Below are 22,046 nucleotides of genomic sequence, written 5' to 3'. Positions count from 1 at the left end.
CCTGGGTGAGGGAGAGAGAGAGGGATAAACACACACAACCCACTGTCTCTCCAGAATGACTCCTCTACCTGGGTGAGGGAGAGAGAGAGAGAGGGATAGACACACACAACCCACTGTCTCTCCAGAATGACTCCTCTACCTGGGTGAGGGAGGGAGAGAGAGAGAGGGATATAGACACACAACCCACTGTCTCTCCAGAATGACTCCTCTACCTGGGTGAGGGAGAGAGAGAGGGATATAGACACACAACCCACTGTCTCTCCAGAATGACTCCTCTACCTGGGTGAGGGAGAGAGAGAGGGATATAGACACACAACCCACTGTCTCTCCAGAATGACTCCTCTACCTGGGTGAGGGAGAGAGAGAGGGATATAGACACACAACCCACTGTCTCTCCAGAATGACTCCTCTACCTGGGTGAGGGAGAGAGAGAGAGAGGGATATAGACACACAACCCACTGTCTCACCAGAATGACTCCTCTACCTGGGTGAGGGAGAGAGAGAGAGAGGGATAAACACACACAACCCACTGTCTCTCCAGAATGACTCCTCTACCTGGGTGAGAGAGAGAGAGAGAGTGGGATATAGACACACAAGCCACTGTCTCTCCAGAATGACTCCTCTACCTGGGTGAGGGAGAGAGAGAGAGAGAGGGATAAAGACACACAACCCACTGTCTCTCCAGAATGACTCCTCTTACCTGGGTGAGGGAGAGAGAGAGGGATATAGACACACAAGCCACTGTCTCCAGAATGACTCCTCTTACCTGGGTGAGGGAGAGAGATTAGAGGTCATAGTTGGTGGCTCTATAGTGACCTACCCTGAGTCCCAATAATCTGTCCACTTCTCCACTCATATTTTTATTTAACCTTTATTTAACTAGGCAAGTCAGTTAATAAGAACTAATTCTTATTTACAATGACGGTCTAGGAACAGTGGGTTAACTGCCTTGTTCAGGGGCAGAATGACAGATTTTTACCTTGTCAGCTCAGGGATTCGATCTAGCAACCTTTCGGTTACTGGCCCAAGGCTCTAACCACTAGGCTACCTGCCTCCCATTTAGAAGTATTGGACTGGTGTTAGGATTTAAGGAAGTGAAGTTGCACACTTCTGGAGAAAGTACTTGACTTGCAGGGTTAGTTTATGCTGCTAACACTACTCTGAGGCATGCACCACTCTCTAAAGCTAAAGCCTTTAGCATCTCCTCTCTAATTGTAGCATCATCTCGCTAATAGCAACACTGTTGTGGTAAATTCTAAGCTGCTACGTAGCTAAAGGTCCCTCTCTATGGCCTACTGGTGAATGCTACTGAATGATGGTCGGTTACACAGCTAAACTCATACCATCTCTCTCTCTTCACCCCCCCTCAGGTATGGTGCTCAGCCTTTGAGTCTCAGTAAGATCGTTCCGTACCTCTGCAGTCTGACAGGAGATCAGAACCCACAGGTAAGAGACGCTGCTTGAGGGTGAACCTGAATTGCTTTTTGTCCCCAGTCTCTGTCCCTGTCTGTATTTAAAGCCTAACATGTAGAGTGTTAATGTAACATAGAGAGGAAGCCCTGTTACAGACCTGCTACAGGTTTGAGTTCCATTAAACACATTGTGGAGAACGTAGAAGTTCTAACCATTGTGTTTCTATGGTGGAGTATACGACAATACAGGAATGCCAGTGTGCTGGAGTTTCTTATTCTAATCCTTTACCCTGTTATTAGCCAGTCAATGGGAGACTGTTAAATAGCTGGGTGAGAGAGAACCCTGGCTTCACCACTGAAACATGAGGCCCCAACCCCGTCTCAGCCACAGAGTGATTAGTGTGGGTGTCTAATAAGGCAGGGAATTGCCAGGGACCTCACCATTCGTTATTATCACCATACTTAGGTGCTGATACCATATGTATTGCAATTCTCAAGATTCTATATAAATTGCGATTCGATAATGTGATTTTATTGGGATTCAATGTTCCAAACATATTTCTCAACATATGTCTGCTGCAGAGAGACAGGAGGGCCATTACAACGAGTTCTGATCACTCAGGAAAATAAAAGTGCTGAAAACATGTTGGCTCCCTATTTGTTGTTTGTTAAGATGGAGAATAATCTGCAGGTACAGCCAACTAGCGCAAAAATAATATTGCAGTATTGTCAAAACGATACGATTTATCATAAATGTATATCCTGATATGTAACTATTGATTTTTGTTGTAGATTTTTTTCGTCCCACCCCATCGTCTGGGTCTGTCCCAGGGTTGAAATCTGTGCCTGTCAGCTACCCAATCATTATCCTCCTACACTCTAGGGATGTGGCAAATTCATCATTCTGCTTAACTTTTAAACTGCCATTTCTTTTTTGGTTTTCCGTTAAAACGATTAAAAACAAATCCTAAAATTTCCCGTCTATTCACAATGCAGACAAATGGTTGTATTACGTGTGACCTCAAAGACTGAGGAATGAACTTTCTATCTGCCACAGTCATGTCCCCTTGAAGCACCTCGGCTACGGCATGTTTGTCTGTAAGGGTACACTGTGGCTTTTTAAATGCCCACACAAAACCTTCTCTGGAGATAGTTTCAAAGCGCCACTGAACGGGCATTTTACTTGTCCGTAAAGGAATGCTGCTTCCGAAGCGGGACAAACGTCCATCACTAGGCAACCAGAACTGTCAATCAAATAATCTGGAGCTGCCTGTGTGTAGACCGTTCTCTCCTAAAGAAGTACTTTAAAGTTCATTAAATACTGTGGCTTACCTAAACATTTAGTAGAAAGAACCCATCTTCCTCTAGGAATCGACTTAAGATTCAGTCTTTTTGGAATGGAGGAGACTGATTAGTTGCCGTACTTCCAAGAACACAAACACTTGCATCTTTTATAGCGAGCTAGCGAGGAACGGAGAGAGAGGGGAGGGGCACAGTCTAGGCGGGTCGGCCACCAGGCAGAAAGTCAGAACCGTGCACTAGGCCTATCTGCCGATCAAAAACTGTATCTCGCAATTTCTTGGCTTGCAACGTCTCACAACGTCAGTAAAGCAGGGCCTATCATCGATGAATAGGCTAGGATACTCTACTAGCAACAGACCGAAGACTAAACACACACTCGCATCATTAGTGAAGAGAAAGAGCAGGAGAGCCAGCTGCATTAGTATTTTTTCATTTACTGGGCAACGTGGCCGTTTATCTACTTCCACAGTGTCAGATGACCTCCTGGATATCATTTTTTTGTCTCTGTCCAGTATGAAGGAAGTTGGAGGTAGTTTTCGAGCCAATGCTGACTAGCGTTACCCATAGACTTCCAATTGCGCTGTCTGCTAGGATCCCAATTTCGTTAACTTTCACACCCCTACAACACGCTGTACCGACCAATTACCATGCCCCATATTCCTTGGCAGTCTCGCCCACACACAACACATTCTGCCTCTGCTCTCAGCCAATCAGAATTTAACACTTGCGGTATTCAGCCAATCACGTCTCAAGCGCATGGCTCATATGTGTGTGTTAATCTCACTCAAAGAGGAGTGGACCTAATCTGTGTGTTTATGGAAAATCCCCCTTCTTTTAGCACAGCGCTAACACACACACACTGGCACCATATGAATACACCCTGCCAAGTCCTGCAAGCCCAGTGAGAATGAAGGTTGTAAAGTCACATCTCACTGGGGGGTAAGAGGTGTGAGTGTGTGGGGGGTGAGTCGATGGAAAGTTCATGCATTATCCTCTGCCGATCAGTTATCTGAGGTCACTCATCCTGTCTGTCCTGACCACATTGCCAGAGGTCCGGACAACAGGCCCTGCACTCAGCCCATCAGAATTCCAACTTCCTTCACACACAGTTGCAATTCTGATGGGCTGAGCGCAGAGGCAGAATGGGCTGTGTGTGGGCGGGACTCTACAGCCTTGGTTTCTCTTATGACTGCCTCGCCTGGTTCACCAACTACTTCTCAGACAGAGTTCAGTGTGTCAAATCGGAGGGCCTGTTGTCCGGACCTCTGGCAATCTCTATGGGGGTGCCACAGGGTTCAATTCTCGGGCCAACTCTTTTCTCTGTATATATCAATGATATTGCTCTTGCTGCGGGTGATTCTCTGATCCACCTCTACGCCGACGACACCATTCTGTATACTTCTGGCCCTTCTTTGGACACTGTGCTAACAAACCTCCAAATGAGCTTCAATGCCATACAACTCTCCTTCCGTGGCCTCCAACTGTTCTTAAATGCTAGTAAAACTAAGTGCATGCTCTTCAACCGATCGCTGCCTGCACCCGCCCGCCCGATTAGCATCACTACTCTGGATGGTTCTGACTTAGAATATGTGGACAACTATAAATACCTAGGTGTCTGGTTAGACTGTAAACTCTCATTCCAGACTCATATTAAGCATCTCCAATCGAAAATTAAATCTAGAATCGGCTTCCTATTTCACAACAAAGCCTCCTTCACTCATCCTGCCAAACATACCCTCGTAAAACTGACTATCCTACCGATCCTTGACTTCGGCGATGTCATTTACAAAATAGCCTCCAACACTCTACTCAGCAAATTGGATGTAGTCTCACAGTGCCATCCATTTTGTCACCAAAGCCCCATAGACTACCCACCACTGCGACCTGTATGCTCTCATTGGCTGGTCCTCGCTACATATTCGTCGCCAAACCCACTGGCTCCAGGTCATCTATAAGTCTTTGCTAGGTAAGGCCCCGCCTTATCTCAGCTCACTGGTCACCATAACAACACCCACCCCGTAGCAGGCGCTCCAGCAAGTATATCTCACTGGTCACCCCCAAAGCCAACACCTACTTTGGCTGCCTTTCCTTCCAGTTCTCTGCTGCCAATGACTGGAACGAATTGCAAAAATCACTGAAGCTGGAGTCATATCTCCCTCACTAACTTTAAGCACCAGCTGTCAGAGCAGCTCACAGATCACTGCACCTGTACACAGCCCATCTGTAAATAGCCCATCCTACCAACTACCTACCTCATCCCCATATTTGTTTTTGTTTTCTGCTCTTTTGCACACCAGTATTTCTACTTGCACATCCTCATCTGCACGTCTATCACTCCAGTGTTAATTACTAAATTGTAATTACTTCGCCACTATGGCCTATTTATTGCCTTACCTCCTTACTTAATTTGCACACACTGTATACAGATTTCCTCTGTTGTGTTATTGACTGTACGTTTGTTTATTCCATGTGTAGCTCTGTGTTGTTTGTGTCGCACTGCTTTGCTTTATCTTGGCCAGGTCGCAGTTGTAAATGAGAACTTGTTCTCAACTAACCTACCTGGTTAAATAAAGGTGAAATAAAAAAAACAGTGACCTTACAGTTGGAGAACTCACTGACTCCCCTCTGAGTCCCTGGCTGTCTGTACTGTTGACTCCCCTCTGAGTCCCTGGCTGTCTGTACTGTTGACTCCTCTCTGAGTCCCTGGCTGTCTGTACTGTTGACTCCTCTCTGAGTCCCTGGCTGTCTGTACTGTTGACTCCTCTGGCTACTGTCCACAAGTTTGAGTTATGGTGCTCCTGTTTAGAGTCGAGCCAATAGGATGCTTATGTTTAGAGTTAAGGGCCAATAGATGTTTAATGCTACAGTAAATCTTATCTCCATCTGCTATTTGACTAAAATGTGAATAATATGAAATATGATATTAAGTATTTAGATAATAATGATACTAGATAAATAAAGATAAAATCCAAAGATGAGATAATATTGTGGGATGTTGTGTATCCTGTGTGCAGGTGCGTGAGGCTGCCACAGCATCGCTGGTGGATGTGTATCGCCACATAGGAGAGAGAGTCAGAGCCGACCTGGGAAAAAGAGGCCTGCCTGCCACACGGTGAGTGTTTGTCTCTCTGTGTGTGTGCTTGTGGTGTGTGTGTGTGTGTGTGTGCGTGCTTGTGGTGTGTGTATACTACAATTTATTTTGTATGTGCCATGTATGGGTTGTCACTATAGGTCGACCGATTATGATTTTTCAACACCGATACCGATTATTGGAGGCCCCCCCCCCACAAAAAAAAGGCCGGTGCCGATTAATCGGCCGATTTAAAATAAAACATTAAAAAAATATATATATTTATAAAAAAATAAAATAACAATAATTTTAAATATATATATTATTTATATCTATTTGTAATAATGACAATTACAACAATACTGAATGAACACTTTAACTTAATATAATACATAAATAAAATCTATTTAGTCTCAAAAAATAATGAAACGTGCTCAATGTGTTTTTGCATTATTTAAACCAAATTGTTGGAGAAGAAAGTAAAAGTGCAATATGTGCCATGTCAAAAAGCTAACGTTTAAGTTCCTTGCTCAGAACATATGAAAGCTGGTGGTTCAGTATTCCCAGTTCCTCAATATTCCCAGTTAAGAAGTTTTAGGTTGTAGTTATTATAGGAATTATGACACGTCGACTATTTCTCTCTATACCATTTGTATTTCATATACATTTGACTATTGGATGTTCTTATAGGCACTTTACTATTGCCAGCCTAATCTTAGGAGTAGATGGGCTTGAAGTCATAAACAGCGCTGTAAAGCAAGCATTGCTAAGAGCTGCTGGCAAACGCAGTAAAGTTTGAATGAATGCTTACGAGCCTGCTGCCGCCTACCACCGCTCAGACTGCTCTATCAAATCATAGACTTAATTATAATATAATAAACACAGAAATACAAGCTGTTGGTCATTAATATGGTCAAATCCAGAAACTATCATTTTGAAAATAAAACGTTTATTCTTTCAGTGAAATACGGAACCGTTCCATATTTTATCGAACGGGCGGCAAACCCTAAGTCTAAATATTGCTGTTACATTGCACAACCTTCAATGTTATGTCATAATTTTGAAAAATTCTGGCAAATTAGTTCGCAACGATCCAGGCGGCCCAAACTGTTGCATATACCCTGACTGCATGCAATAAACGCAAGTGAAGTGACACAATTTCCCTAGTTAATATTGCCTGCTAACATGAATTTCTTTTAACTAAATATGCAGGTTTAAAAAAATATATATACTTCTGTGTAGTGATTTTAGGAAAGGCATTGATGTTTATGGTTAGGTACGTGCAACGATTGTGCTTTTTTTCATGAATGCGCATTTGTTAAATCATCCCCCGTTTGGCGAATACCGATTTTGTTATGAAAACTTGAAATCATCCCTAATTAATCGGCCATGCCGATTATTCGGTCAATCTCTAGTTGTCACACCATTGTTGTTGACACTTTTTGGAGAAACCTGTCGAATGCTAGCCTGTTAAAAAAAATGGCAGTTCTGTCTGGCTAGTCTCCGTGGGTTCTGTTGCCATGTACTTTATTAGTGAATGACGAGTGTCAAAGTGGTTTTGACTGGGAATACTAAATGTGTTGGCTCGGTCTCTGTCCCAGTCCACACCATGCTCCACTCTGCCCCTCACACAGTCACACACAGAGACACTTTATACTGGACAATACAAAGGGGGAGGAAAGGAAGAGAGGGAGAAAGGGAAAGGGGAGGAGGGACAGAGAGAGTGGGAGAGGGCACTGGACAATACAGAGAAGGGGAGGAGTGTGCAGTCTCTGAAGAGCTCCATTGAGTGACTTGCTCTGGTCACCGTGGTTACCATAATAAGGAGCCTGGAGTGTTGTCATTCTGAGCACAGTCTCCCCTCTCTCTCTTCCTCGCTCTCCATCTCTCTTCCTCTCCTGTATGAATAAATAGTGTTTTGTCTGTCACATGCTGTGATGTTAACTGATACAGACAAACACTGTCTGGGAGAGAACATTCTATTCAGTGACAGCTTTGTCTGCTTAGGCCTGTTTTAAAGTGTGTGTGTGTGTGTGTGTAATGGGGGTGCAGCTAGAGGCCTAGATGACCAGATCACATATCAGGAAAAGGTGAAAGAGAAGTGGGACATGGACAGAGGGAGAGGCAGAGAGGAGGATGACATATGTAGAGCTGGGATAAGAAAGAGGTGGAAAGGGAAGGACTTTGAGAAAGAAAGATGATTGTGGGATCGGGTGAGAGAGCTTTGGCCAGGAGTGGAGAGGGAAGGAGAAGACGAAGGGCTATCTATGGTAAATGTGACAAACGAAAGGAGTGGGAAAAGGAAAGACTGGGAGGAAATGTAATGAGGGAGGGAGAGGGGCAGCCTTTCTCTCCCTGTGCTGGCAGTGCCAAAGCCCCTCCCCCTTTTGAAATCTGTGTGGGAGGTTATGTGAAGGGGAACAGCATGTCTGCGCTGTCACACAAACACTGCCTGGCTCCATGTCATACAAAACACACACAAAGCCGTTCCCAGAGATTGAACCTTTTCCAGGGGTGGATGTGTCTGAGAGATGATGGGTGGTGCTTCGTCGCGTGCGGCGTAATATGCGTTTGTCTCCTGCTGTTTATTTCCTCCCCCTCCTCCCTCCCTACCTCCCTTGTCCCCTCCCTCTTTAATTTTCTCCCTCTCTCCCTCCTTCCGTCTCTGAGTCACTGCACCATGTTAGATACAAAGAGCAGAAGACTCCAGCGTGACAGTAGCATGGGAGCTACGCTACGCTACGCAGCAACACGCTGACCCATTAATCATCCCATATGGAAATGATATCGCTATGCTCATTTGGATAACGGCTAGGGTACGCTACACTATGCTAATTCGGAGCATAAATCAATATGGAAATGCTAATGTCGGCTAATTGTTGAGCGGTGTGGAAATGCTACGCAGCTGAGGAGCCTATCGCTAATCGTCAGTAATCAGGAGAGCTAAGCTGTCTGGGGGTTTGACTGCTAGAAGGACGGTGTGTATGCACACACACACACACACGTTTGCTCTGGTCTTATCGTTATTAATCTCAACCTTATCCTTTGGGGGGGGGGGGGGGTGTGTAAGTAATAACGTGTGTGTTTTGTTACAGATGTACTGGTATGTGGTAGCTGACATGACCAGAGTGTGTGTGTGTGTGTGTGTGTGTGTGTGAGTGTGTAAGTAATAAGGTGTGTTTTGTTACAGATGTACTGGTATGTGGTAGCTGACGTGACCAGAGTGTGTGTGTGTGTGTGTGAGAGTGTGTAAGTAATAATGTGTGTTTTGTTACAGATGTACTGGTATGTGGTAGCTGATGTGACCAGAGTGTGTGTGTGTGTGTGTGTGAGAGTGTGTAAGTAATAATGTGTGTTTTGTTACAGATGTACTGGTATGTGGTAGCTGACGTGACCAGAGAGTGTGTGTGTGTGTGTGTGTGTGTAATAATGTGTGTTTTGTTACAGATGTACTGGTATGTGGTAGCTGACTTGACGTGTGTGTGTGTGTGTGTGTGTGTGTGTGTGTGTGTGTAATAATGTGTGTTTTGTTACAGATGTACTGGTATGTGGTAGCTGACGTCACCAGAGTGTGTGTAGCAGATGTTACAGAGGTTCTGTCTGTGACGTCGTAGACTTCGTTAGGATTCCTGCGGTGCTGTGTTATTGAGATAGTGACGCTCAGCCTGAAGCTCAGAACAGTCTTCTGTTCTGACTCCAACACTCTCATTAATGGCAATGAGAAGATGTCTGGATGATCAGCATGCTGTCACTATTAATGTCCTCAATAGGAGTAGAGCTCAAATCTGTTTCCCCACACTAATTCTAGTCATTTCAGTGTGTTTGTGAGTTTGGGTCAGAGGTACTGTAGTTTGGGTCAGAGGTACTGTAGTTTGGGTCAGAGGTTCTGTAGGTTCAGATGCTGGTGCTTCACCTTTGCTTGGGAGAGTCATGTTAGTAGCATGTGAGACACACCCACCTTCAGACAACACGTGTTGCTGTTTTCTCTCTCCTGTCACGCTATCCAGATTACTCATATGTTGCTGTGTGTATTCTGACGACCTTTCCCGTCTCTTGTCTCCAGGTTACAGACAATATACGGCCGTTTTGATGAAGCATTGAATTCTGGGAACATGGCGCTCAGCCCCAGTCACGGTGAGTCTCTCCCTCCCTCATTTTCATTGTTGCTTTTTTGTCTTTGTGCTGTTTGTCCCTCTTTGCCCCCCATGTGGGCTAGTGCTGTGGTCTGGCTGATCTTGTGGCTGTGTGTGTCTAGAAAGTCTGTCAGAGGGTCCAATAGGATTACTAGTCTAATCTCTCAGGAGTTTCGTCTCCAGACTTCAGATATCTGCTGTCTGGTTGGACCAAATCCCTGCCTAGCAACACAAGACCTGCTGCTGTTACCAGGCAGTTGGAATGATTTTTGGTTGTGAAGTTGTAGTTAGGTTTTAAGGTTGTAGTTTGGTCGTAAAGTTGTATATTTGTAGTTTGGTTATATATTTAAGTAATAAGGCCCGAGGAGGTGTGATATATGGCCAATATACCACGGCTTAGGGCTGTTCTTATGCACAACGCCACACAGAGTGTCTGGATACAGCCCTTAGCCGTGATATATTGGCCATATACCACAAACCCCTGAGGTGCCTTATTGCTATTATAAACTGGTTACCAACATAATTACATCAGTACAAATATTTGCTTTGCCATACCCATGGTATATGGTCTGATATAACAAGGCTGTCAGCCAATCAGCATTCAGGGCTCGAACCACCCAGTTTCTAATTGTAGTGTGGTTGTATAGTGGTAGTGTGGTTAATTTGGTTTTGACATTGGAATTTGGTTGCTTTTTTGTTTATAAAGATTTGCAGTTGTAGTCTATAATTTGTCTGGTTGTATTGTACAGTTTTTTGTGGAGTTGTAGTTTGGATGTAAAGTTATAGTTTTCAGTTGTCTACAGTTTGTATTGTATTTGTTGTACTGTAATTTATCTGCTCCTTAGTCAGTTTCTCTATAAGCAGTCTGTTGAGGTACTTTTATCCTGAGGGGATCACAGAGGGGGTTAAGACATGGGGGGGTAAGGTTGCTATGATACCGTGTCCAGTGGCAGCATGGGGTGGTTAGGTTTAACCCCTGCACTCCCATGGGGTTTCAGTTCGGATCCCTTCAGAGAGGGCAGTGGGCTTTGGCCTCCTCGTCCACCTGCAGAGACACTGGAAGGTCAGTCCTAGCTCTTGTTCTGTCCCATTCCGATGTGGACTCTGTTTACCCCCCCAAACAGTAAACCCAAAGCTCCAACCAGAGGACAGAACATACGATATCAGTCAAACACACACACACACCATCAGCCAAACGCAGCACACACATTTAGAACACGGTAAAGAAACAGGAAGCCAGACTGCATTGTCAGGGACGAAGAGCACACACACTGACTTATTATTCTGAAGGCTCAACACAGCTGTTGCTGGGAGCCACAGAGGGAAGGGGAAGAGGGAGGAGAGAGAGAGGGGGAGGGGGGAGGGAGGGGAAGGGGAAGAGGGAGGAGAGAGAGAGGGGGAGGGAGGGAAGGGGAAGAGGGAGGAGAGAGAGAGGGGGAGGGAGGGAAGGGAAAGAGGGAGGAGAGAGAGAGGGGGAGGGAGGGAAGGGGAAGAGGGAGGAGAGAGAGAGGGGGAGGGAGGGAGGGAAAGAGGGAGGAGAGAGAGAGAGGGAGGGAGGGACAGAGGGAGGAGAGAGAGAGGGGGAGGGAGGGAAGGGGAAAGAGGGAGGAGGAGAGAGAGGGAGGGAGGGAAGGGGAAAGAGGGAGGAGAGAGAGAGGGGGAGGGAGGGAAGGGGAAGAGAGAGATCTGCAGTTGTACCAGGGCCTCAGAGCTGTGCCTGCCACTGCTTTTCCCTGATTCATCATGACAGGGAATGAGAGAGAGCAAGCAAATGAAGGAAAACTGAAAAGAAAGGAGAGAATTTCTCTACACATTTATTATGGCTGTCGGAGGCGAGGGATATGGTGAGTGTGTGTGTGTGTAATCTTTGGCTCTGGAGTGAAATCGGTTTAGGGAGTTACTCTGAGTTAGTTAAAATGTCTGTTTGTCTGGGGATAGTTTGAGTGTATGTGACTGGGATTGAGTTCTCTTTCTCCCTCCCTACTCCCTCTTCTCTCCCAACTCTCTCCCTCCCTACTCCCTCTTCTCTCCCAACTCTCTCCCTCCCTACTCCCTCTTCTCTCCCAACTCTCTCCCTCCCTACTCCCTCTTCTCTCCCAACTCTCTCCCTCCCTACTCCCTCTTCTCTCCCACTCTCTCTCCCTCCCTACTCCCTCTTCTCTCCCAACTCTCTCCCTCCCTACTCCCTCTTCTCTCCCAACTCTCTCCCTCCCTACTCCCTCTTCTCTCCCAACTCTCTCTCACTCCCTTCCTTCTCTCTCTCTCCCTTCCTACTCTCTCTCTCCCTTCCTACTCTCTCTCTCCCTTCCTACTCTCTCTCCCTCCCTCTCTCCCTTCCTACTCTCTCTCTCCCTTCCTACCCTCTCTCTCTCCCTTCCTACTCTCTCTCTCTCCCTTCCTACTCTCTCTCTCTCCCTTCCTACTCTCTCTCTCTCCCTTCCTACTCTCTCTCTCTCCCTTCCTACTCTCTCTCTCTCTCCTTCCTACTCTCTCTCTCTCCCTTCCTACTCTCTCTCTCTCTCCCTTCCTACCTCTCTCTCTCCCTTCCTACTCTCTCTCTCTCCTTCCTACTCTCTTCTCTCCTCCCTTCCTACGCTTCTCTCTCTTTCCTTCTACTCTCCTCTTTCCTTCCTACTCTCTCTCTCCCTTCCTACTCTCTCTCTCCCTTCCTACTCTCTCCCTTCCTAATCCTCTCTCTCCCTTCCTACTCTCTCTCTCCCCGTCCTAACTCTCTCTCTCTCTCTCCCTGCCTACTCTCTCTCTACTCCTCTCTAACTCGCTCTCTCTCTCTACTCTCTCTCTCCCTTCCTACTCTCTCTCTCCCTTCCTACTCTCTCTCTCTCACTTCCTACTCTCTCTCTAACTTCCTACTCTCTCTCTAACTTCCTACTCTCTCTCTAACTTCCTACTCTCTCTCTCCCTTCCTACTCTCTCTCTCCCTTCCTACTCTCTCTCTCTCCCTTCCTACTCTCTCTCTCTCCCTTCCTACTCTCTCTCTAACTTCCTACTCTCTCTCTAACTTCCTACTCTCTCTCTAACTTCCTACTCTCTCTCTCTTCCCTTCCTACTCTCTCTCTCTAACTTCCTACTCTCTCTCTAACTTCCTACTCTCTCTCTAACTTCCTACTCTCTCTCTAACTTCCTACTCTCTCTCTCTTCCCTTCCTACTCTCTCTCCAACTTCCTACTCTCTCTCTCTTCCCTTCCTACTCTCTCTCCAACTTCCTACTCTCTCTCTCTCCCTTCCTACTCTCTCTCTCTTCCCTTCCTACTCTCTCTCCCTTCCTACTCTCTCTCTCTCCCTTCCTACTCTCTCTCTCTCCCTTCCTACTCTCTCTCTCTCCCTTCCTACTCTCTCTAACTTCCTACTCTCTCTCTCCCTTCCTACTCTCTCTCTCCCTTCCTACTCTCTCTCTCCCTTCCTACTCTCTCTCTCCCTTCCTACTCTCTCTCTCTTCCCTTCCTACTCTCTCTCTCTCCCTTCCTACTCTCTCTCTCTCCCTTCCTACTCTCTCTAACTTCCTACTCTCTCTCTCCCTTCCTACTCTCTCTCTCCCTTCCTACTCTCTCTCTCCCTTCCTACTCTCTCTCTCCCTTCCTACTCTCTCTCTCCCTTCCTACTCTCTCTCTCTTCCCTTCCTACTCTCTCTTTCTCCCTTCCTACTCTCTCTCTAACTTCCTACTCTCTCTCTAACTTCCTACTCTCTCTCTCTTCCCTTCCTACTCTCTCTCCAACTTCCTACTCTCTCTCTCTTCCCTTCCTACTCTCTCTCCAACTTCCTACTCTCTCTCTCTCCCTTCCTACTCTCTCTCTCCTCCATTCCTACTCTCTCTCCCTTCCTACTCTCTCTCTCTCCCTTCCTACTCTCTCTCTCTCCCTTCCTACTCTCTCTCTCTCCCTTCCTACTTTCTCTAACTTCCTACTCTCTCTCTCCCTTCCTACTCTCTCTCTCCCTTCCTACTCTCTCTCTCCCTTCCTACTCTCTCTCTCTCCCTTCCTACTCTCTCTCTCCCTTCCTACTCTCTCTCTCTTCCCTTCCTACTCTCTCTTTCTCCCTTCCTACTCTCTCTCTAACTTCCTACTCTCTCTCTAACTTCCTACTCTCTCTCTAACTTCCTACTCTCTCTCTCCCTTCCTACTCTCTCTCTCTCCCTTCCTACTCTCTCTCTCCCTTCCTACTCTCTCTTCCCTTCCTACTCTCTCTCTCTAACTTCCTACTCTCTCTCTCCCTTCCTACTCTCTCTTCCCTTCCTACTCTCTCTCTCTCTCCCTTCCTACTCTCTCTCTAACTTCCTACTCTCTCTCTCCCTTCCTACTCTCTCTCTCCCTTCCTACTCTCTCTCTCCCTTCCTACTCTCTCTCTCCCTTCCTACTCTCTCTCTCCCTTCCTACTCTCTCTCTCCCTTCCTACTCTCTCTCTCCTTTCCTACTCTCTCTCTCTCCCTTCCTACTCTCTCTCTAACTTCCTACTCTCTCCCTTCCTACTCTCTCTCTCTCCCTACTCTCTCTCTAACTTCCTACACTCTCTCTCTAACTTCCTACTCTCTCTCTCTAACTTCCTACTCTCTCTCTCTAACTTCCTACTCTCTCTCTCTTCCCTTCCTACTCTCTCTCCCTTCCTACTCTCTCTCTAACTTCCCTTCCTACTCTCTCTCTCTCTCTTCCCTTCCTACTCTCTCTCTCCCTTCCTACTCTCTCTCTCCCTTCCTACTCTCTCTCTAACTTCCTACTCTCTCTCTAACTTCCCTTCCTACTCTCTCTCTCTCTTCCCTTCCTACTCTCTCTCTAACTTCCTACTCTCTCTCTAACTTCCCTTCCTACTCTCTCTCTCTCTTCCCTTCCTACTCTCTCTCTCCCTTCCTACTCTCTCTCTCTCTTCCCTTCCTACTCTCTCCATACTCTTTCTCTCTCCAGTAGTTTGTAGGTCAGGTGTGGTGTAGGTAGGACACTGGGTGTCTTTGGTGAGAGAGAGGTTTTGTTTAAGACTGTTAGACTTTAAACTGAAACTCACATTTAAGGTGTGTGTGTGAGAGAGAGAGGGTAATGTGTGTCACTGCTGCTGGCTTCTCTCTGTGCCTCACTCAAATGTAAGAACACACACACTACGCAGTAGTCCTAGTAGCCCAGAGTAATTGAGTGCACTGCAAACTGACCCTCAGTAGCTTCATCGGCTGCTTAGTGGTGCATTGTTGACAGTGACACACACACACACACACACACACACACACACACACACACACACAGACAAGCTCATTCTGCATCAATGCCTCTCCGTCTCTGCAGAGGATAGCGTGACCCCGTTTCCAGGGTAGCCTGTTTCCACGGTTACGCTGCCATTTTATTATTATGGTCTATCCCTCTTCTTGACCTGAAAATGGAACGGTTCAGTGTCTGTGCTGCTCATCTCCTTGTTTCCTATCCTCATCTCCTTGTTTCCTATCCTCATCTTCTTGTTTCCTATCCTCATCTCCTTGTTCCATCACCTTGTCTCCTTGTTTCATCTACTTGTTCATTTTGCTTGTTTCCTCATCTCCTTGTTTCATATCATTGCATCCTTGTTTCCTCTCAACCTCCTTGTTTCATATCCTAGTCTCCTCTCCTCATCTCCTTGTCTCCTAGTCTCACAGATTTCTATCGTATTGCGTCCATCTCCAAAACGAAGACAACCAAGGAGAATCATCCTTCGTCATAGTACTGTATTTAAACATACTGTTATGGCATTTTAGGGCAGTATTGCTATCAAGGCATGTCCGGCTCCACATTGGGTATTTATTGATATCCTCGTCACATACTATGTATTGGCTGTTCATATGTGGAACTGTGTTGGCATGTTTAGTCAGTCGGCTTGTGTGGATTGGATCTGTGTCTGTGTCACACGGGCCTGACTCCTGCCCGGGCGTGAAAATATGTTTATAGCGTGTGCTTCTGCAGCTTAGAACAGATTACTATACACACACACACGTGATGTTGGTACAGAAGGGCCTTGATGTACTAATCCTGTTCCTGAGTGTGTTGTGTTCCTAGCTAGCTAATGTTCTAGTTTCCAAACGAAAGTTCGCTAGTTCAAAGCCCCGAGCTGACAGTGAAAAATCTGTCTGTGCCCTTGAGCATGGCACTCAACCCTAATTGCTCCAGGGGTATAAGTTGATGGCTGACCCTGGCCTTGACCCCCACTTTCCGAGGGACTCAGAGAGTTGGGATAGGCAAAAAAACATTTCCAATTTACAAGTGTGTACTACTACAATTAGTACATGAGGGAAATAGGACAAATATGAACATGCACACTGCCGGGTGCAGTCAGAGTGCTCTCTCTGTCTCTAGTTTAGTGTGAGTGATGTAGCAACTGTCAGTCTTCCTTCCAAGAGTCTTTGTTTTTGTTGTTTCACAGATAAAGGCTAGTGCTGCCCCCCTGTGGACACAAACACATTTCTGCAGAGCATTGACAAAATGCCTGTGTTTTGTATGTGTCTTTGAGATGGTTGTGTGTGTGGTTTTGTATTTCCATTCTAGTGGGTACCTAAAATCCCCCACACACACAAGGATTTTCGGTACACAAGGATAGTAAAACAATCTTCTCCCTCGTGACTACATTTCTCACTTCCCCATGAGGACAAAGGCTATTTTAAGCTTTAAAATTACAATTAGGGTTAGGTTTAGGGTTAGGTTAGTGAAAATAGGATTTTGAATGGAAATATATTTTATGTGTTTGCTCGCATGTCGTTATTTTACAATGCTCCACCAAATTTGTGTTGCTTGCTGGGTGGTTTTGTTACGGATGTATTTTTTGGCTGTGTGTGTGACGTTCTTAGAATGTGGATTATGTTTCCCCTCTTCCCTGCATGGGAATGACTCTGGGATCATTTTCACATGGATTGGGGATTGGAGAGTGTGTGTTTGCCTCTGCATGTTTGGTTTGTGTATCTGAAACCTAAAAGTTTATTTCGGATTGGGGACTGGGGAGTGCATGTATGCTTTCTCTTTAAATGGTTTTAGTTCTGCCTGTAGCAGCCAGTAGATAGGTGCATTATAACTGAGCATATCACCTCATATCATTCTACACTGAGTGTATAAAACATTAGGAACACCTGCTCTTTCCATGACAAATCAAATGTTATCAGTCAAATGCGCCAAATACAACAGGTGTAGACCTTAGAGTGAAATGCTTACTTACAAGCCCCTAACCAAGAATACAGTAAAAAAAAAAATATGAATAACAATAAGAAATAAAAGGAACAAGTAATTAAAGAGCAGCAGTAAAATAACAATAGCGAGACTATATACAGGGGTACAGAGTCAGTGTGCGGGGGCACCGGTTAGTCGAGGTAATTGAGGTAATATGTACATGTAGGTAGAGTTATTAAAGTGACTATGCATAGATAATAACAGAGTAGCAGCGGCGTAAAAGAGGGAAAGGTCAATGCAAATAGTCTGGGTAGCCATTTTATTAGGTGTTCAGGAGTCTTATGGCTTGGGGGTAGAAGCTGTTTAGAAGCCTCTTGGACCTACACTTGGCGCTCCGGTACCGCTTGCCGTGCGGTAGCAGAGAGAACAGCCTAAGACTAGGGTGGCTGGAGTCTTAAACAATTTTTAAGGCCTTCCTCTGACACCGCCTGGTATAGAGGTCCTGGATGGCAGGACGCTTGGCCCCAGTGATGTACTGGGCCGTACGCACTACCCTCTGTAGTGCCTTGCGGGCGGAGGCCGAGCAGTTGCCATACCAGGCGGTGATGCAACCAGTCAGGATGCTCTCTGGTGCAGCTGTAGAACCTTTTCAGCATCTGTGGACCCATGCGAAATCTTTTCAGTCTCCTGAGGGGGAATAGGTTTTGTTGAGCCCTCTTTGCGACTGTCTTGGTGTGCTTGGACCATGTTAGTTTGTTGGTGATGTGGACGCCAAGGAACTTGAAGTTCTCAACCTGCTCCACTACAGCCCCGTCGATAAGAATGGGGGCATGCTCGGTCCTCCTTTTCCTGTAGTCCACAATCATCTCCTTTGTCTTGATCACGCTGAAGGAGAGGTTGTTGTCCTGGCACCACACTGCCAGGTCTCTGACCTCCTTCCTATAGGCTGTCTCGTCATTGTCGGTGATCAGGCTTACCACTGTTGTCATCGGCAAACTTAATGATGGTGTTGGAGTTGTGCCTGGCCGTGCAGTCATGAGTGAACAGGGAGTACAGGAGGGGACTGAGCACGCACCCCTGAGGGGCCTCTGTTGAGGATCAGCGTGGCGGATGTGTTGTTACCTACACTTACCACCTGGGGGCGGCCCATCAGGAAGTCCAGGCTCCAGTTGCAGAGGGAGGTATTTTGTCCCAGGGTCCTTAGCTTATTGATGAGCTTTGAGGGCAATATGGTGTTGAACGCTGAGCTGTAGTCAATGAATAGCATTCTCACAAAGGTGTTCCTTTTGTCCAGGTGGGAAAGGGCAGTGTGGAGTGCCACAGAGATTGCATCATCTGTGGATCTGTTAGGGCGGTATGCAAATTGGAGTGTGTCTAGGGTTTCTGGGATAATGGTGTTGATGTGAGCCATGACCAGCCTTTCAAAGCACTTCGTGAGTGCTACGGGTCGGTAGTCATTTAGGCAGATTACCTTTGCTTCCTTGGGCACAAGGACTATGGTGGTCTGCTTAAAACATGTTGGTATTACAGACTCGAACAGGGAGAGGTTGAACATGTCAGTGAAGACACTTGCCAGTTGGTCAGCGCATGCTCGCAGTACACGTCCTGGTAATCCATCTGACCCTGTGGCCTTGTGAATGTTGACCTGTTTTAAGGTCTTACTCACATCGGCTGCGGAGAGTGTGATCACACAGTCGTCCGGAACAGCTGGTGCTCTCATGCTATTTGCATCGAAGCGAGCATAGAATTAGTTTAGCTCGTCTGGTAGGCTTGTGTCACTGTGCAGCTCTCGGCTGTGCTTCCCTTTGTAGTCTGTAATGGTTTGCAAGCCCTGCCACATCCGACGAGCGTCGGAGCCGGTGTAATACGAGTCGATCTTAGTCCTGTATTGACGCTTTGCCTGTTTGATGGTTCATTGGAGGGCATAGCGGGATTTCTTATAAGCTTCCGGGTTAGAGTTCCGCTCCTTGAAAGCGGCAGCTCTAGCCTTCAGCTCAGTGCGGATGTTGCCTGTAATCCATGGCTTCTGGTTGGGGTATGTACGTACGGTCACTGTGGGGACGAAGTCATCAATGCACTTATTGATGAAGCCATTGACTGATGTGGTGGACTCCCCAAAGCCATTGGTGGAATCCCAGAACATATTCCCATCTCTGCTGGCAAAACAGTCCCGTAGTTTAGCATCTGCTTTATCTGACCACTTTTTTATTGACCGAGTCACTGGTGCTTCTTGCTTTAATTTTTGCTTGTAAGCAGGAATCCGGAGGATAGAGGCAAAGTCAGATTTGCCAAATGGAGGGTGAGGGAGAGCTTTGTACGCGTCTCTGTGTGTGGAGTAAAGGTGGTTTAAAGTTCCCGGCCACTAGGAGCGCTGCCTCTGGATGAGTGTTCTCCTGTTTGCTTATGACGGAGTACAGCTCATTCAGTGCAGTCTTAGTGCCAGCATTCGGTCTGTGGTGGTATGTAGATGTAACCATAGACTGCCCAGGTGAATCCAGGTGAAGCTATGATCCCGTATGGATGTCACCTGTTAAACCCACTTTAATCAGTGTAGATGAAGGGGGGACAGGTTAAAGAAGGATTTTTAAGCCTTGAGACAATTGAGACATGGATTGTGTATGTTTACCATTCAGAGGGTGAATGGACAAGACAAACGATTTGAACGGGGTTTGAATGTCAGTTGTTCAGTTGGTAGAACATGATGCTTGTAATGCCAGAGTGGTGGGTTCTATTCCCACAAGGACCAGTATGAAAATGTATTCACTCTAAATTGTGGGGAATTATTGGAGTCAACATGGGCCAGCATCCCTGTGGAACACTTTGGACCGCTTGTAGAGTCCATGCCCTGGTGAATTCAGGCTGTTCTGAGGGCAGAAGGTGCAACTCAATATTAGGAAGGTGTTCTTAATGTTTTCTACACTGTCTATCAGGGGTCAAAATGTATTTGCTGCCCAGAAACATGTCAGTTATTTGAAAATATATAGGTCAATTATAATTTATACATACTTTTTATCAAGTTGTAGATGTTCAAGTGTGGCCTGGAGTATTAAAAAAAAAAATCAGATTTATTATTTTTTTTACCCCAAAAAGTAATTTATTTTGCGTGCCGGATGCGGCCTGTGGGTTGTAGTTGGCCTACCCCTCCCTGCTCTATAACATCCTTCTTGTCATTTCATTCTCTACTTTTCTGTCTCTTGGCCTCTGCCTTTCTTACCTTCTGTCTATTTGACTCAAAAATGGAGGGCATACCTTACAGCCGTATCCATGGCAACACTCCTCAGTGCACATGGAGTGTGTGCGTGCGCTCACCTTGTTGCATGCTATGGGGGGTTTTGTTGATGTGACAGAGCTGTGATTTAATTTGAACTGATTCTCACATTTAAAGAGATTCTCAGTTTTTTGTATACTTTTTAGGCAGTAGTTCTGAAAGTAGCACTCCCGAGCCAAAAGTGGTCCCCTAAAATTGCATACTACATCACCTATGTTCAGATACACTACATGGCCAAAATTATGTGGACACCTGTTCGTCGAACATCTCATTCCAAAATCATGGGCATTAATATGGAGTTGGTCCCCCCTTTTCTGCTATATCAGACTCCACTCTTCTGGGAAGGCTTTCCACTAGATGTTGGAACATTACTGAGGAGACTTGCTTCCATTCAGCCACGAGCATTAGTGAGGTTAGGCACTGATGTTGAGCGATTAGGCCTGGCTCGCAGTCGGCGTTCCAATTCATCCCAAAGGTGTTCTGTTGGGTTGAGGTCAGGGCTCTGTGCAGGCCAGTCAAGTTCTTCCACACCGATCTCAACAAACCATTTCTGTACGCTTTGTGCACAGGGGCATTTTGTATTTTTTTATTTCACCTTTATTTAACCAGGTAGGCTAGTTGAGAACAAGTTCTCATTTGCAACTGCGACCTAGCCAAGATAAAGCATAGCAATTTGACACATACAACAACACAGAGTTACACATGGAATAAACAAAACATACAGTCAATAATACAGTAGAAAAAAAGAAAACAAAAAGTTTATATACATTGAGTGCAAATGAGGTAAGATAAGGGAGTTAAGGCAATAAATAGGCCATGGTGGCGAAGTAATTACAATATAGCAATTAAACACTGGAATGGTAGATGTGCAGAAGATGAATGTGCAAGTAGAGATACTGAGGTGCAAAGGAGCAAGATAAATAAATGAATACACTATGGGGATGAGGTAGGTAGATGGGCTGTTTACAGATGGGCTATGTACAGGTGCAGTGATCTGTGAGCTTCTATGACAGCTGGTGCTTAAAGCTAGTGAGGGAGATATGAGTCTCCAGCTTCAGTGATTTTTGCAGTTCGTTCCAGTCATTGGCAGCAGAGAACTGGAAGGAAAGGCGACCAAAGGAGGAATTGGCTTCGGGGGTGACCAGTGAGATATACCTGCTGGAGCGCGTGCTACGAGTGGGTGCTGCTATGGTGACCAGTGAGCTGAGATAAGGCGGGGCTTTACCTAGCAGAGACTTGTAGATAACCTGTAGCCAGTGGGTTTGGCAACGAGTATGAAGCGAGGGCCAACCAACGAGAGCGTACAGGTTGCAGTGGTGGGTAGTGTATGAGGCTTTGGTGACAAAACGGATGGCACTGTGATAGACTGTCATGCTGAAACCGGAAAGGGCCTTCTCCAAACTGTTGCCACAAAATTGGAAGCACAGAATCATCTAGAATGTCATTGTCTGCTGTAGCGTTTACCAAACAGCCCCAGACCATTATTCCTCCTCCACCAAACTTTACAGTTGACACTTGAGCATTGGGGCAGGTAGCATTCTCCTGGCATCCACCAAACCCAGATGTATCCGTCAGACTGACTGATGTTAAAGCGTGATTCATCACTCCAGAGAACATGTTTCCACTGCTCCATAGTCCAATGAAGCTTCCAACAACCAGTTCTTGTGCTGACGTTGCTTCCAGAGGCAGTTTGGAACACGCTTCAGCATTCGGCAATCCCCTTCTCACGCTTGTGTGGC

At 46.1% G+C, this 22,046-nt stretch overlaps 1 protein-coding gene across 19 annotated transcripts in view; it reads left to right on the top strand.

Annotated features, from left to right (window-relative positions):
- The window catches only part of clasp2 (cytoplasmic linker associated protein 2), a 94,639-nt gene that overhangs the window by 11,158 nt on the left and 61,435 nt on the right, over positions 1-22,046 (top strand). For 9 of the 19 annotated variants that reach the window (XM_029732334.1, XM_029732343.1, XM_029732341.1 and 6 more), the window contains exons 5-7: positions 1,371-1,446; positions 5,729-5,826; positions 9,848-9,918. In XM_029732334.1, the coding sequence (XP_029588194.1) occupies positions 1,371-1,446; positions 5,729-5,826; positions 9,848-9,918 (245 nt within the window). Of the gene's footprint in view, positions 1-1,370; positions 1,447-5,728; positions 5,827-8,317; positions 8,763-9,847; positions 9,919-11,578; positions 11,762-15,536; positions 15,609-22,046 lie in introns of those variants that run through there. The other 10 variants (XM_029732329.1, XM_029732327.1, XM_029732335.1 and 7 more) reach the window with 3 other exon arrangements.

The sequence above is a fragment of the Salmo trutta genome, chromosome 34, assembly GCF_901001165.1.
Source record: "Salmo trutta chromosome 34, fSalTru1.1, whole genome shotgun sequence".
Lineage (NCBI taxonomy): Eukaryota > Metazoa > Chordata > Actinopteri > Salmoniformes > Salmonidae > Salmo > Salmo trutta.
The sequence above is the reverse complement of the archived record's forward strand: the minus strand, read 5'-3'. Positions and strand labels throughout refer to the sequence as shown.